The sequence below is a fragment of the Piliocolobus tephrosceles genome, chromosome 6, assembly GCF_002776525.5.
Source record: "Piliocolobus tephrosceles isolate RC106 chromosome 6, ASM277652v3, whole genome shotgun sequence".
In the NCBI taxonomy this organism is placed as follows: Eukaryota; Metazoa; Chordata; class Mammalia; order Primates; family Cercopithecidae; genus Piliocolobus; species Piliocolobus tephrosceles.
Window position 1 is genome coordinate 144,244,118 of NC_045439.1, and position 17,522 is coordinate 144,261,639.

The window sequence follows — 17,522 nt, forward strand, 5'->3', positions numbered from 1 at the left end:
TAAAGGTTTCTAAAGTTAGTCCAGACTGGAAATAGAATGGTTATTTTTACTATGGGTGAGTGATTCTCCCTTAATTGAGGTAACAAACCGTTACCTCAGTTAACCCTAAATAGTGTATTTACCCAGATATGGATCATTACTAGAAGAATACCCATTATTATCAAACTTTGAATTAGGAAGGAATAGTATAGTTATGTAAAGTGGAGAAGAATTAGAAAGAATTAGAAAGAACCAATATAATTTATTCTGATTTAAATTTCTGAAAATCTCAATGCCAGGGATATTTGACACTTTATTAAAATACCTAATATATATTCCTGTTTGTAAAGTCCTTGACCTTACATAGTAATGTTACACTGCATTTTTACTTCTCCGTGTATAAAAAAGAATGATATTGCTTGAGGTAGAATTAAATTGAATTATGAGCATCAAGAAGAAAACATGGAGTAGTGGCCTGCATTGGCCACTAGGTGACTATATTGGACCAAACACAACTTAGTTATTAGCTAAGGAAGGATTTGAAGTGACAGAAGCCTCCTTAACTGTTAAGATCCAGGGAAGGGAAGAGACCTGGCCTGCACTGATTCATATGTATAAGATGTTTGTGAATTATTGGTTTGTTTTTAAGAAAATGCCTGTGAAGAGTATTACAGCTAGTGTCAGGAACAAATTTTCAAAAGATCTAAAATTTACTTATACCAGGGTTTCTAAACCTTGGCTCTGTTGACATTTTGAGCCAGATAATTCTTTCTTGTGGGGGCTGTCCTCTGCATTGTGACATGTTTAACAGCAACCCTGGTCTCTACCCACTAGATGCCCGTAATGTCCAGAAATAACTAAACATGTCTCCAGACATTGCTGATTGTTCTGTAGGGCGCAAAATGGCTCTTGGCTGGGATCACTGAATTATGACAAAAAAAAAAAAACAGTATTTAAAATGTAAGCAACCCTATTTTGTATTAAAGAAAATATCCCCAGATAGTAATACAGGTACTGCTTTCAGCCTTTGGTACTTTTTTGGTTAATGTAAGAATGGGTCCTCATAGGGTATACTTGTGACAAGTTATTCTTTTTGGGGATAAAGACTGATAGAATGAACAGGAACATCCTTGCTAATTCAGTGAAGTTCCATCTCTCAGGAAGGGACAAAATTATCCCTAAAGGAGCAAGGTATGTCCAACACCTTGGCTTATCTTTGATACATTATTAAAATGCATCTATCCCATTGACACTTGGGAATTTTTTCCCTCTAAATCATTCTAATCCAAGAAGCTATAGGATTTCTGAAAAAAAAATTACTAAAAATTGAAGTGTAATTCTCAGGAAAGACAGCTTCTAAATCAGAGCTAACTCATCACCTCCAATCCACTTCCATCATCATGAACCACAATTGTACATCTTCTTTTAACTCAAGAAAGAAAAATATCAATGAAAACTCTTCTTTCTACAGCACAGGAGAATGTGCTTTTGTGGGCTTACAAGATAATATTTAATCTGGATCTCTCTTTGGGATTATATTAGTTTTATCCAGCTAAGAGATGGTGTCTTTTTTTTACCCCTTTCTATCGTATCTCTTCAGGTGACACAGAATGATATGATAATGGCTGAAAGGCTCTTTGGAATCCTAGCACATGTAGCGTCTTCTGAGTTACCCCAGTATCGTCTGATTTCCATTCTGGGTGATGCCAGGTAACCTTTAATTTTTATAGTTTTTTATAGAATCACTGTTACACTAGAAAAAGAAATAAATCCACATACCTCTTAACTATGCTAATTATGTGTTCCATAAACATGTATCCTAGACTAGCCCTATTGAAAGTGTTGGGGATATTAAATGAAATGATCCTTATTCTCATATGGCTTATAGTCTAATAAGTTAAAGATATACACAAGTAATTAAAACATAATGTTTCAGGTGCTATAAGGGAGGGCCGTAGGAGAGACTAACCACATTTTGGAAGAACACTGGGGAAGGCTTCACAAAGGAGATAACATTTTATCTAGTTCTTTGGGAATGAGTAGGAGTTTTCAGGTAGAGGATATGGGGAAAAGATATCTGCAAAAGCACAAGTAATTGTAAATAGCTCAGTATAATCGGAACATGGGATGATAGGAAATGAAGCTAGAAAGATTGATTGTGGTCTGACTTCGAAGAGCTTTCCAATCCATGCCAAGCAAAAATGAAAACTTGTGTTTTGTAATGAAGCACAAGCAATCATATAATTGGATTTACATTCTAGAAGACTGCCATTTGAGCAGGCAGAGGTTGAAGTAATGAAGACCAATCAAGTGGTTACTCTGTAGGCCAGGAGAGATTATGAGGGCCTGAGCCAAGGCAGCAAGATGGAGAAGAGGAAACCTGACAGAACACACTAACTGACAAGGTGGAGCAGGGATGAAGAAATAGTCAAGGATGGTTGACCAGCCATGATTCAGTTACAGATCATACAAGTCACTCTGGTTAAAGTAAGCAAGGAATTAGACATCTACAAAATATTTGAAAGCGTTGAGGAAGCAGTTTCTAGACTGAGCCTCCAGAGATGTCTCCAAGAATACCATAGGACAAGCCCACAAAGGAAACTGCCTCCTTGCTATGGTCATGGAACACTTTGCTACAGTCAAGGACAACAGGAGACTGTTGTCCCAGCTGTGAGCACCAGGATCATACCACTTTAACTGCACTGGGATCAGGAAGTTCCCTACTCTGCTCCCCAGAATCTGGCTCCAGAATCATGTTACTCTACTATAATTTACACTAACAAAGTGAGTCTTTTGCATGCTACTCCTACTTCCCCACTTAGCCCAGTTCTGAATTTAAATCTTACCCAGGTGTATCTGATTGATGGAATATAAATCCCACAAAACCATTCTGAAAAAAAAAAAAAAAGGAGGCATTGAATTCAAGAAACAATGATGTAGAAAGAAATCAGTAAAAATTATAGTTGTCTGAATAAGTATTAATGTATAATGTTAAAAAGATTAAATAACCTAAAAATAAAAATCCAAGAAAATCCTAAGAGAATGGAAGTTAAAGTTTACTTTCTTTCCCTGTTTAGGAGAGATAATAGGTACGAATTAAAAACAAAAATTGATGGAAAAATACACATTTGTGTGTATTAAAATATTAAGAGTTTTCATTAGAAAAAGATTAGATGGATAATTTCTAAACTACTAAAAGGAAAAAGGTGATCAACAAAAAGCAGGAAGGAAAAAAATAGCATTTGGGTTATCACCATAAATATGAATAAAGTCTTCTATTAATAGATACTAACTCTCAGATTGAATTAAAAACATGTTTTTTCAGAGATACCTCTAAAAAACCCCTAAAGGCTTAAAGCAAAGGGATGGGAAATGTATAATGAGCTAAATGCCAACAACAAACAAATACAGGAATATTAGTGGTTAATAATGATAGAATTGATGACACTAAAAATTACAATCCACCAGAAAATAGTTATGAAACAGTGTAACTAAGACTACAGCTTTTAAACATATCAACAAATAGAAGCATATATTGACAAATTTTTCAGTTATTGTAATAGACATTAATATGCTCCTCTCATAAATCAGATCAAATCAACTAAAATAAGAAAGACTATAGAGGATTTGAATAACATAGTTAACACATTTTATCAAATAAATATACTTAAAATCTTGTGCTGACAACCTTATTCCCAGTTCAGAAAAAAAACACATATTTTATTCAAACATCTATGGAATTGTTTGTAAAAGGTGACCATATATTAAACTCAAAGTAAATCTTCAAGTATCTCAAAAAGCATACTCATACAAATCACATTTTCTAATCATAATATTATAAAATTAGAAAATAATGGGGCAGGATAGCCAAAAACTTATCTAGTTGGAATTGGGATGGGAAGTGGGGTAGACAGCAGATGCAAGCTTCCCGAAAACAAAATACAAATGCCTTTAAACTTAAAAAAGAGGATGTTTGATCAAAATCATAGACAACCAAATTTTAAAATAATGAGATAACTTTGTGGGAAAAGACTAGAAGTTTGATGATATGCAGCAGCAGTCCTCAACCTTTTTGGCACCAGGGACTGGTTTCATGAAAGACAATTTTGCCATGGACAGTTGATTTTTTCAAAATGCTTACCTCTAAGTGTTGAATTGGAGGGAGACACTAGGATTCCAAAGTACATAGATATTTTTACTCTATGTTTCTATGAACCTCTTGAATTATCTTCTTGCTTTTTGTTCTATCTTGTTTTTTTGGTTTTTATGCTTTTTTAAAAAGCATTTAAAAAATACTTTAATGCTTTTGAATTGAAGAGGAAATTAAAGCTAAAATAATAAATCATATATAAATGAGTTTGACAATGAGAATACTATATGTCAAAACCTCTGGGATGTGACCAGAGCTGTGCTGATGGGAAATTGTATATCTTTAATGTAGTTATTAAAAAATAAGAAAGATTAGAAAGTAATGAATGAAGCTTTTACTTCAGGAACCTAGAGAAATACCAAAGTAAGGCAAAATTTAAAATATTGGAAAAAAGAAGTTCATAAAGATAATAGCAGCTTTTAAAGAAATAAGAATTTGAAAGAGAATAGTTGACCAATAAAAGCAAACACTGACTCTCCAGAAAATCTAAGAATTCAACTATTAAACTTTTTGAATCAATCAGAATATATAACAATGAGGCCAGATACTAGATTATCATATCAAAATAATTAATATTTCTTCATACCAACAATAAGCTGTTGAAAATAGTATTAGAAAAAGTACCCCATTTATAGAGGCAAAGAAACTATGAAATACCAGAAAATACACCTTATAATAAGTAACTCTAACATACACAATAAAATTGGAAACAGGCCTGGCATGGTGGCTCATGCCTATAGTCCTAGCACTTTGGGAGGCTGAGGCAGGTGGATCGCTTGAGCCCAGGAGTTTGAGACCAGCCTGGCCAACATGGCAAGACTCCATCTCTAGAAAAAACACAAACGCTAACCAGGCATGTGGCTTGCGCCTGTGGTCCCAACTACTTGTTGGGGCTGAGGCAGGAGGGAGGATCGCTTGAGCGTGGGAGGCTGAGGCTGCAGTGAGCCATGATCTGCGCCACTGTACTCTGATCTGGGTGAGAGAGCAAGACCCTGTCTCTTAAATAAATAAATAAATAAATGAAAATACAATGAGGAACAAAAAGGAAGTTTAAAAATGAATATTTACAATGTTAACAAATTCCAAGACTTAATATTGTAAAGATGCCAATTTATCCAAATTAAATTACAAATTTACTTAATTCTCAATAAAAAATCCCAATATGATTTCTCAGGAACCTAAAACAAGATATATTTTACATCTTAGAAAGGCATTTATCATCTCATGTTAATGAAAATGTTCTACTATACTTTCTCATACTTCCCGAAGGTTTGTAACATGTAGCTCACATTTTTACAGTTTTATATGATCATCATATAGTAAAAATACATAAGCAGACAGGAGAATATATTTGCAGCATGTTTAACAAAATTTTTAAGAAATCCTACAAATTTAGTAAGAAAAAAGACAGTTGAGGTAATAGAAAAAAAAAGGCAAAGCATATAAAGAGAAAACTCACAAGAAGAAATATGAATAACCAGATAATGTAAGCCTAAACTCACTTGTCATCAGAGAAATACAGCTTAAATTAAAATAATGAGATGTCATTTTTGCCAATGAGATTGACTTAAAAATTTAAAAAGCAATAATATCAATGACTTTTTAGTATTTAGGACGATGTACACTGTACGTGTTGGTAGAAGTGTAACATGACTTTTGGTGGAAGGTAGTTTTGCAATGTCTATCAAAATTTAAAGCATACATATATTTGAACCCTGTAGTTTTAGTACTAGGCATATATTCTATTGAAATACACATATGCACAAGTTATTTATGTAGTAGGCTGCCATGCTTTATTGTTTGTAGTTACTTAACTTTGGAAAGTAAACAAATGCCAAATAATTGGTAAAACTAAGTATATCATAGTACTTCTACATTTACAGATGTAGAATCTATATGATACTATTTATATTACAGTAGATAATATGACTGTAAAAGAAGGAGGAGGAGGGGGAGAAAGATTGAGGTAAATCTCCTGTTCTGACATGAAATGATCCAGAGACAGTTCATTAAATGAAATACGGCATAAAACTATTTACATTATGACCCAATGTTATTTAAAACAACATAATAAATATGTAGACATAAAAATATGGAAACACAGAAAGGGAGTTGACAGGATGAACACCTGGGAGGATATAGATATGAGGAATGGCGGTAGAGTAGTTGAAGAATGATTTTCAGGTTTTATTCTATGTCTGTACAGTTTGAAAAGAGTAGTTTTTGAGTTTTACTCTGTATATATCTGTATAAGATTAGGAATATATTGAACTTCTGTTTCTGAAAATGATGAGTTTGGTTGTTTTTACCATTCCTTGAGTTAAAAGCAATACAAAATGCTAGACAAAATAAAAACCTTCATAAAAGTTTTGGGGAGCCAGTAAGGTATAACATAATTACCAGGCCAGAATCTATGGGAAAATGAAAACATTGAAAATTAAGGTAGACACAAAGCTCTTAGAACCAAACTTACTTTTCCTGCTTTTACACACCATTCAACACTTCCGATGCCAGATATGTGAGGGGGTTTTCCACACACACCAACCTGGCAATTCAGCAGCAGACATCAGCTGGGTGCCCTCTAATTCAATTTAATTCAGACACTGCCTACCTGGAGATAGTGTCAGATCCCACAGGTTGAAAGATCAGTCCCACAAGACAGCTCCTCCCCACCAAACCCAGCCTCCCTACATCACATGCCAGTTGCAAGCACAAGTTGTGACCTATGCTTCTGACTGATCAGCTATAAATTGAGATTCTGACAACCGCCTTCTTGGGGGGGTTCTATTAGTTTGCTTAGAGTGGCTCACAGAATACAAGGAAACACTTTAGTTACATTTACCCAGTTATTATAAAGGATGTCACAAAGGATACAGATGAACAGCCAGATGGAAAAAATGCATAGAGCAAGGCATGTGGGAAGGGGCACAGAGCTTACATGCTCTCTCCAGGCATACCACACTTCAGGAACCTCCACGTGTTCATCTATCCAGAAGTTCTCTGAATCTTGTCCTTTTGGGTTTTTATGGAGACTTCATTATGTAGGCATGATAAATGAAATCATTGGCTATTGGTAATCAAGTCAATTTTCAGCTCCTCTCCCCTCCCCTGAGGTTGGCAATGGGGCTGGCGGTCCCACCCCTCTAATTATGCCTTGGCCTTTCCAGTGCCCAGCCCCCATCCTAAAGCTATCTTGCTCACACACCCCAGGTACCAGCCATCTCATTAGCATAAAAACATTCTCGTTACTCCTGCAATTCCAAGGGTTTTAGGAACTTTTTGCCAGGAAATGGGAATGGAGAGAGTACAGGGATGGACAAAGACCAAATGTATATTTTATCATATCATAGAGACTGTTTGATCCAGAGGCATTTCAAGGAAACATACATTTTTGTTCTGCTAGCCTAGAACAGTAGAAATGATGGAAATCAAAGCCCAGGGCTCCATCTAAAGTGATAAATATAAATTGACATTTTTCTAAGATTAAAATGAAACCCCAGTGGCTATACCATCAGGTCAGAAATAAGCCTACCTCTTCTCCCCACTCAGGAATTTCCAAGGAAAGTTGCCTTGATATGAGCAGAAAAGAGGAAAGTTGTCCCTAAGCAAATGTAAACAAAAAGCAGTCCTCATATAGATGTACAGCCTGAATTCATAACACATAGCTAGTTTAAAATAATATAAAGGTTTAAATATCACTGTCTGTAAATATCTGGAAAAAGCAAATGTACCTCCTCTCTGGAAGAAGCTACTTTCACCTTGTCTCAAAGAATCCTCATGGCTAATTTTTAAGGGCAATTACCAGCGTACAATGAAAATATAAATAACCAGTCACACAAGAAAATAAGACATCATGTAAAAGAACTAGAAGGAAAAAAACAGACTACAGAAGGAGATCCATGAATACTTTAAATATTGGTGTTATCATGCATAGACTATAAAATGACTGTGCCTAGTATATGTCATGATATACAAGATAAGCTTGAAAATATCTGAAGAGAATAAGAAATTGTAAAAAATGATCCAGCAGACATGAAAGGAAATTATATAAATGAAAAATGTAATACACAAAGTTAAAATTTAATTAGGAGGTTTAACAGCTGACTAGACGCAGTTGAAAAGAGATCCATAAACTGAGAGACAGACTAGAAGAGATTTTCTGGAATGTAGTACAAAAAGAAAAGAAGATAGAGTATATGAGAAAGTGGCTAAGAAATTTGGAGGATAAAGTGAGTTGGAAGGTTTAACATCTGACTGAAGTTTCAAAAAGACACAATGGAGAGCATAGAGTAGAGGCAATATTAAAACAGATAATGGCAAATATTGTTCAGAACTGATGAAATATACAAACCACACATTAAATAAGCACAGCTAATCACAAAAAGGATAAATGAAAAGAAATCTACACCTAGTCACATCACAGTGAAACTACAGAATTCTAAATATAAGGTGAAAAGTTTTAAAAACAACCAGGAAAAGAGAGGTTACCTTGAAAAGAGTGGAGATCAACAAATTGATTTTGTAACAGCAGCAGTGGAAGCCAGAAGATAGGATAATGAATGATGTGTTCAGTGTACTGAAGGAAATTACCAACCTAGAATTCTATGCACAGCAAATATGTCTTTTAAGAATGAAGGTGAAATAAAGACATTTCAAACAAAATAATAAAAACAAAATCTAAGAGAATTCCCATTAGTATTCTTACACTAAAAGAAATTATAAAGCTTATAATTAAGGGAGGGCAGTGACCCCAGTTAGATGGTCTGAGACGCAAGAAAAGCTAAAGAGCAAGGAAAGTACTAAATATGTTGGATAAGGCTAAATGAACATTGGCCATATAAATAGGGATATCCGATCTTTTGGTTTCCTTGGGCCACATTGGAAGAAGAACTGCCTTGGGCTACACGTAAAATACACGAACACTAATGATAGCTGATGAGCTAGAAAAAAAATCACAAAAATATCTCATAAGAAAGTTTACAAATTTATGTTGGGCCACATTCAAAGCCATTCTAGACCACATGTAGTGGCCCGTCAGCCACAGGTTGGACAAGGTTGATAGAGATCAACAGTAACAACATTTTGTAGGGTTCAAAAATATAAAATTAAAATACACTGCAACAGTAGTATATGTAGCAGGAAGGAGTAAATGGAGATATTGTATTTTAGGACCTTGTATTATCTGGGATGGAGATAAATATAGTGATTAACTTTATATATTAGTGGGTTAATGTTGTTCATGTTGTAATTTCTATGGTAACCAAATAATAAGCAAATATATAGCTTCTAAATTAGTAAGGTAGGCAAAGAGAAAACGAAAAATAGAACATGTTGATTAAGCAGAAAGAAAAGAAAATGGTAGATTTAAACATAAATAGTGGTGTATAAGCATGTATGTTCCTATCACTACCAGTACTGTGTAACAAACACCCCAAATCTTAGTGGCTTAAAACAAAAAGCATTTATTTTTTTCTTTGAGTCTATAGGTCAGCTAGGTGGATCTTCTGCCTTCAGCTGGGGTCCTCATGTATCAGTAGTCACCTGTGGATTGGTAGGCAGCTCTGCTGATCTAACCTTGGCTCTCTCACTTGTTTGAGGGTTGGCTGGCTGTAACCTGGTCTAGGAAGGCCTTAGCTGAGACAACCTGTCTCTGCTACACATGGTCTCTCATACTCCAGAAATCTGCCTGGGCTTCTTCTCATGGCAGAGGCAGGGTTCAAAGAAAAAGTAGAAATATGCAAGGCCTCTTGAGTCCTATGCTAAGAACTGACATACCATCATTTCACCCACATTCTTTTGGTCAAATCAGGTAACAGAACAACACTTAAGGGACCTGAGAGTAGGCCTTATGTAGCTGTAAAATCACACTGTAAAGGACATGGATGCAAGGAAGCCATAATACAACCATCAATGTAATGAATCTATCTTAATGATAAAATGCAAATATACTAATTGTTCTGATTAAAATGCAAAGATTGGCTGGGCCTGGTGGCTCATGCCTGTAATCCCAGCACTTTGGGAGACCAAGACAGGCAGATCACCTGAGATCAGGAGTTCAAGACCAACCTGGCCAACATTGTGAAACCCTGTCTCTACTAAAAATACAAAAATTAGCCAGGTGTGGTGGAATGTGCCTGTAATCCCAGCTACTCAGGAGGCTGAGGCATGAGAATCACTTGAACCCAGGAGGCAGAGGTTGCAGTGAGCTGAGATGGTACAGCTGCACCTCAGCCTGGGTGACAGAGCAAGACCCTATCTCCAAAAAAAAAACCGAAAAAATAAAATGCTAAGATTGTCAGACTGAATAAAAAATTAAGTTCAACTATATGTTGTTTACAAGAGATACATCTGAAGTATGTTTACATAAATATTGAAAGCAAAAAAGTGAGAAAAGATAAACAACATAAATACTACCAAAATAAAAATGGAGTAGCTATTGAGGACTCAATACTTGAAAGTTGAAAGTAATACTAGAAATAAAAAGGATCATTTCAAAATGATAATAGGTTCAAGTTCACTAGAAAACTATAGGACATTTAAATTTGTATGCACTTATTAGCATAACCTTAAAAATGTATAACCCCAAAATTGACAGAACTACAAATCTACAATTACAATTAGTGGGAAGTTTTAATATATCTCTGAGTAATTAATAGAAAAAGGATATAAAATGCTTGAATAATGTGATAAATTTGACCTAATTACCACTTAGAGGACATTGACCCCAGCAGCTACACATTCTTGTCAAGCATACATGGAACATTTTTAAAAATTGACCAAATACTATTCATAAAGCAAATGTCCAGAGATTGCAAAGAATTGAAATCACATGGAGCATGTTTTCTATTCAAAATGCAGTCATTCTTTAACCTGACTACAAAATGATAACCAGGAAATTTCCATTTATTTGAAAATTAAGAAACACATTTCTAAATAACCCACAGGTTAAAGATAATTTCATAATAGAAATCTGAAACTACCTTGAAATGAAATATAATAAAAATACCCGTTTCAAAACTTGTGGGATCAAGTTAAAGTGGTGGTAAATGGAGACAGCCTTGACATGGGTGTAGTAGGAAAGAATAAAAGCTGAAAATGAATGCGCTAAAACACTTATCTCACCAAGGTAGCAAAAGAGAAGCAAAATAATCCAGAAGAAAGTTAAAAAAAAAAGAAATGATGTTAAAGCAGTATTAATGTAAAGTTGATTATGTGAAAAGACTAATAAAAGTGATATAAGATGTGTATAGGCATTATTTTGTAATTTAAAGAAAATCAGTAAAGAAAGTAAATGGAAATAGGGGCCAAGATGGCAAATTAGTAGTAGCTGCGGTCAGAGACTCCCACTGAGAAGAACAAAATGGTGAGTGAATCCTGCACCGGCAACTGAGGTATCTAGGCCCTGTTATTGGGACTGACTGGGCATTTGGCATGACCCATGGAGAAAGAGGAAAAGCAGGGTGGTGCGATGGCCCACCTGAGAGCCACACAGGGCAAGGGGACCTCCCACCCCCAGCAAAGGGAGGCAGTGAGTGATTGCGCTACCCTGCCTGGGAAACCACACTTTTTCCATGGATCTGTGCAACCCACAGATCAGGAGATCCCCCTCATGAGCCCATGCCACCAGGGCCTTGGATCTCAAGCACAGAGCTGTGCATATTCTCAGTGACCACTTGGCTGGATACTGCCTAAGGCTACCAAGTTCCTCAGGGGAGAGGCAGTCACCATCAGTGAGGCTGCCTGCTGCCTCCTTGGGACAGATTCACTCCAGCTGCCTGCTGCCTAAGACAACTGAGCTCCCCAGGGGAGGGGCAGATGCCATCACTGCATCTGACTGCTGCCTAAGACCACTGAGCTTCCAGAGAGAGGGGTGGCAGCCATCACTGCAGTAACCCATCCTGCTTAATAGGTGGGGCCTCCCTGCAGGAATTTCAGCAACTCCAGCCAGGGGTTTAGGGACAGAACTCTGATCTCCCTGGGACTGAGCCCATGTGGGGCAGCCATAGTGTCCACAGATCAGCAGACTTAGTCTTTCTCCTGCTGGCTCTGAGGTATCTGGGTAGTCCAGACAAGTGGGATTCCTCCCAGTGCAGTGCACTCCTTCCACTAAGGGACAGCCAGAGTGCTTCATTAAGCAGGTGCTGGATCCCATGCCTCCTGAGTGGGTGGGACTCCCCCCAACAAGGGTTGCCAGACATCTAATACAGGAGCATTCCCACTGGTATCATACTGGTGCCCCTCTAGGACAGAGGTCCCAGAGGAAGAAGCAGGCAGTTATCTTTACTGTTTTGCAACCTCCACTGATGACACCTCCAAGTGCAGGAGGGACCCAGGCAAATAGGGTCTGGAGTGGACCCCCACAAACCACAGTAGCCTTACAGAAGAGGGGCTGACTGTTGAAAGAAAGCAAACAAAAAACAACAACAACAACAGCACAACAAAAAGTCCCCATAAAAACCCCATCCAAAGGTTAGCAGCCTCAAAGATCGAAGCTAAATAAACTCATGAAGATGAGAAAGAATCAATGAAAAAAACACTGAAAACTCAAAAAGCTAGAATGCCTCTCCTCCTCCAAATTATCCCAACACCTCTCCAGCAAGGACACAGAACTGGGTGGAGGGTGATATGGATGAATTGACAAAATAATGCAAAGAAACCAAGAACCATGCTAAAAGATTGCAGGAGCTGTTAACCAGAATAACCAGTTTAGAGAGGAACATAAGAGGCCTGATGGAACTATTACCAAGCAGAGGAAAGAATTTCAGAGCTTGAAGACTGTCTTGCTGAAATAAGACAGGCAGACAAGATTAGAGAAAAAAGAATGAAAAAGAATGAACAAAACCTCTGAGAACTAGGGGATTATGTAAAAAGACAAAACCTACAATTGACTGGCGAACCTGAAAGAGACAGGGAGAATGGAACCAAGTTAGAAAACATACTTCAGGATATCATCCAGGAGAACTTCCCCTACCTAACAAGATAGGCTAACATTCATATTCAGGAAATTCAGAGAACCCCAGTAAGATACTCCATGAGAAGATCAACCCCAAGACACATAATTAACAGATTCTTCAAGGTTGAAATGAAGGAATAAATGTTAAGGGCAGCCAGAGAGAAGGGCCAGTCACCTACAAAGGGAAGCCTATCAGACTAACAGTGCACCTCTCAGCAGGAAGCCTACAAGCCAGAAGAGATTGGAGGAAAAGCCATCACCAGCCACTGCAAAAACACACTGAAGTACAAAGACCAATGACACTATGAAGCAAGTACATCAACAAGTCTGCAAAGTAACTTGATAGCATCATGATGACAGGACCAAATTCACACATACCAATATTAACCTTAAATGGGCTAAATGCCCCAATTAAAAGACACAGAATGGCAAGCTGGATAAAGAGTCAAGACCCATCTGTGTGCTGTATTCAAGAGACCCATGTCACGTGCAAAGACACACAAAATGAAATAAAATGAAATAATAAAATAAAGGGATGGAGGAAAATTTACCAAGCAAATTGAAAGAAAAAAAAAAAAAAAAAGCAGGGGTTGCAATCCTAGTTTCTGACAAAATGAACTTTAAACCAACACAGATCAAAAAAGACAGAGAAGGGCATTACATAATAGTAAATGGATCAATTCAACAAGAAGAGCTAACTATCCTAAATATATAACTCCCAATACAGGAGCACCCAGATTCATGAAACAACTTCTTAGAGACCTACAAAGAGACTTAGACTCCCACACAATAATAGTGGGAGACTTTAACAGCCCACTGTCAACATTAGATCATTGAGACAGAAAATTAACAAGGATTTTCAGAACTTGAACTCAGCTCTGGATCGAGTGGACCTTATAGATCTACAGAACTCTCCACCCAAAAACAACAGAATATACATTCTTCTCAGCACCACATGGTATTTACTCTAAAATTGATCACATAATTGGAAGTCAAACACTCCTCAGCAAATACAGAAGAACTGAAATCATAATAACCTGTCTCTTGGACCACAGCTCAATCAAATTAGAACTCAGGATTAAGAAACTCACTCAAAACCACACAACTACATGGAAATGGAACAACCTACTCCTGAATGACTTCTGGATGAATAATTAATTAAGGCAGAAACCAAGAAGTTATTTGAAACCATTGAGAACAAAGAGTCAATATACCAGAATCTCTAGGACACAGCTAAAGTAGTGTTAAAAGGGAAATTTATAGCACTAAATGCCCACATCAAAAAGCTAAAAAGATCTCAAATCGACACCCTAACATCACAATTAAAAGAACTAGAGAAGCAAGAGCAAATAAACCCCAAAGCCAGCAGAAGACAAGAAATAACAAAGATCAGAGCAGAACTGAAGGAGATAGAGACATGAAAAACCCTTTAAAAAAATTAATGAATCCAGGAGCTGGTTTTTTTGGAAAAAAATAATAAAATAGACCTTTATCTAGACTAATAAAGAACAAAAGAGAGAAGAATCCAATAGACACAATAGAAAATGATAAAGTTGATATCACCATTGGCCCCACAGAAATACAAACAACCATCAGAGAATACTATAAATACTTCTATGCAAATAAACTAGAAAATCTAGAGGAAATGGATAAATTCCTGGACACATACACCCTGCCAAGACTGAATCGGGAAGAAGTTGAATTCCTGAGTAGACCAATAACAAGTTCTGAAATTGAGGCAATAATAAATAGCCTACCAATCAAAAAAAAGCCCAGGACCAGATGGATTTACAGCTGAATTCTACCAGAGATACAAAGAGGAGCTTTTATTCTGTACTTTTTTTTTTTCTCACTTTAAGTTCTGGGATACATGTGCAGAACATGCAGGTTTGTTACATAGGTATACATGTGCCATGATGGTTGACTGCACCCACCAAGCTGTCATCCAGGTTTTAAGCCCTGCATGCATTAGGCATTTGTCCTAATGCTCTCCCTCCCCTTGCCCCCACCCCCGACAGGCCCCAGTGTGTGATGTTCCCCCCCTGTGTCCTTGTGTTCTCATTTTTCAACTTCCACCTGTGAGTGAGAACATGCAGTGTCTGGTTTTCTGCTTCTCTGTTAGTTTGCTGAGAATGATGGCTTCCAGCTTCATCCATGTCCCTGCAAAGGACATGAATTCATTCTTTTTTATGGCTGCATAGTATTCCATGCTGTATATGTGCCACATTTTTTTATTCAGTCTATCACTGATGGGCATTTGGGTTGGTTCCAAGTTTTTGCTATTATAAACAGTGCTGCAATAAACATACATGTGCATGTGTCTTTATAGTAGAATGATTTATAATCCTTTGGGTATATACCCAGTAATGGGATTGCTGGGTCAAATGGTATTTCTGGTTCTAGATCATTGAGGAATCACCATACTGTCTCCCACAATGGTTGAACTAATTTACACTCCCACCAACAGTGTGAAAGAACTCCTATTTCTCCACAGCTTCACCAGCATCTGCTGTTTCTTGACTTTTTTTTTTTTTGTAGAAATAAAAATATTTATTAAGCTTTCTGAAATAAAGATATTTAAGATTTGATTGTATTTCAACTTTCCATTTTCATTTTTTTCATTTTAAAGAGAATAAATTTAAGGCACGTTTTACTAAAATTACTATTACTTTTTTTTCACTTTTCTAAGAATTCTTTTTTTTTCTTTTTTTTTTTTCTTTTTTTTATTGTTATACTTCAAGTTCTAGGGTACATGTGCACAAGGTGCAGGTTTGTTACATATGTATACATGTGCCATGTTGGTGTGCTGCACCCATTAACTCGTCATTTACATTAGGTATATCTCCTAATGCTATCCCTCCCCTTCCCCCCTCCCCACAATAGGATGCGGTGTGTGATGTTCCCCTTCCTGTGTCCAAGTGATCTCATTGTTCAAGTCCCACCTATGAATGAGAACATATGGTATTTGGTTTTGTGTTCTTGTGATAGTTTGCTGAGAATGATGGTTTCCAGCTGCATCTATGTTCCTACAAAGGATACGAACTAATCCTTTTTTATGGCTGCATAGTATTCCATGGTGTATATGTGCCACATTTTCTTAATTCAGTCTGTCACTGATGGACATTTGGGTTGATTCCAAGTCTTTGCTATTGCGAATAGTGCTGCAATAAACATACGTGTGCATGTGTCTTTATAGCAGCATGACTTATAATCCTTTGGGTATATCCCCAGTAATGGGATGGCTGGGTCAAATGGTATTTCTAGTTCTAGATCCTTGAGGAATTGCCATACTGTTTTCCACAATGGTTTAACTAGTTTACAGTCCCACCAACAGTGTAAAAGTGTTCGTATTTCTCCACATCCTCTCCAGCACCTGTTTCCTGATTCTTTAACGATTGCCATTCTAACTGGTGTGAGATGGTATCTCATTGTGGTTTTGATTTGTATTTCTCTGATGGCGAGTGATGATGATCATTTTTTCATGTGTCTGTTGGCTGTATGAATGTCTTCTTTTGAGAAGTGTCCATATCCTTTGTCCACTTTCTGATGGAGTTGTTTGTTTTTTTTTCTTGTAAATTTGATTGAGTTCTTTATAGGTTCTGGATATTAGCCCTTTGTCAGATGAGTAAATTGCAAAAATTTTCTCCCATTCTGTAGGTTGCCTGCTCACTCTGATGGTGGTTTCTTTTGCTGTGCAGAAAAGCTCTTTAGTTTAATTAGATCCCATTTGTCAATTTTGGCTTTTGTTGCCGTTGCTTTTGGTGTTTTAGACATGAAGTCCTTGCCCATGCCTATGTCCTGAATGGTATTACCTAGGTTTTCTTCTAGGGTTTTTATGGTTTTAGGTCTAACATTTAAGTCTCTAATCCATCTTGAATTACTTTTCATATACGGAGTAAGGAAAGGATCCAGCTTCAGCTTTCTACTTATGGCTAGCTAATTTTCCCAGCCCCATTTATTAAATAGGGAATCCTTTCCCCATTTCTTGTTTTTGTCAGGTTTGTCAAAGATCAGATGGCTGTAGATATGTGGTATTATTTCAGAGGGCTCTCTTCTGTTCCATGGGTCTATATCTCTGTTTTGGTACCAGCACCATGCTGTTTTGGTTACTGTAGCCTGGTAGTATAGTTTGAAGTCAGGTAGCGTGATGCCTCCAACTTTATTCTTTTGCCTTAAGATTGTCTTGGCAATGCAGGGTCTTTTTTGGTTCCATATGAACTTTAAAGCAGTTTTTTCCAATTCTGTGAAGAAAGTCATTGGTAGCTTAATGGGGATGGCATTGAATCTATAAATTACGTTGGGCAGTATGGCCATTTTCACAATGTTGATTCTTCCTATCCATGAGCATGGTATGTTCTTCCATTTGTTTGTGTCCTCTTTTATTTCACTGAACAGTGGTTTGTAGTGCTCCTTGAAGAGGGCCTTTGCATCCCTTGTGTG

At 36.9% G+C, this 17,522-nt stretch overlaps 1 protein-coding gene across 5 annotated transcripts in view; it reads left to right on the top strand.

The window, feature by feature from the left end:
* LRRC49 (leucine rich repeat containing 49) overlaps nt 1–17,522 on the top strand; it is a 204,209-nt gene that overhangs the window by 159,899 nt on the left and 26,788 nt on the right. For all 5 annotated transcript variants that reach the window (XM_023220694.1, XM_023220692.2, XM_023220695.1 and 2 more), the window contains one exon: nt 1,580–1,689. In XM_023220694.1, coding sequence (XP_023076462.1) covers nt 1,580–1,689 — 110 coding nt within the window. The remainder of the gene's footprint in view (nt 1–1,579; nt 1,690–17,522) is intronic.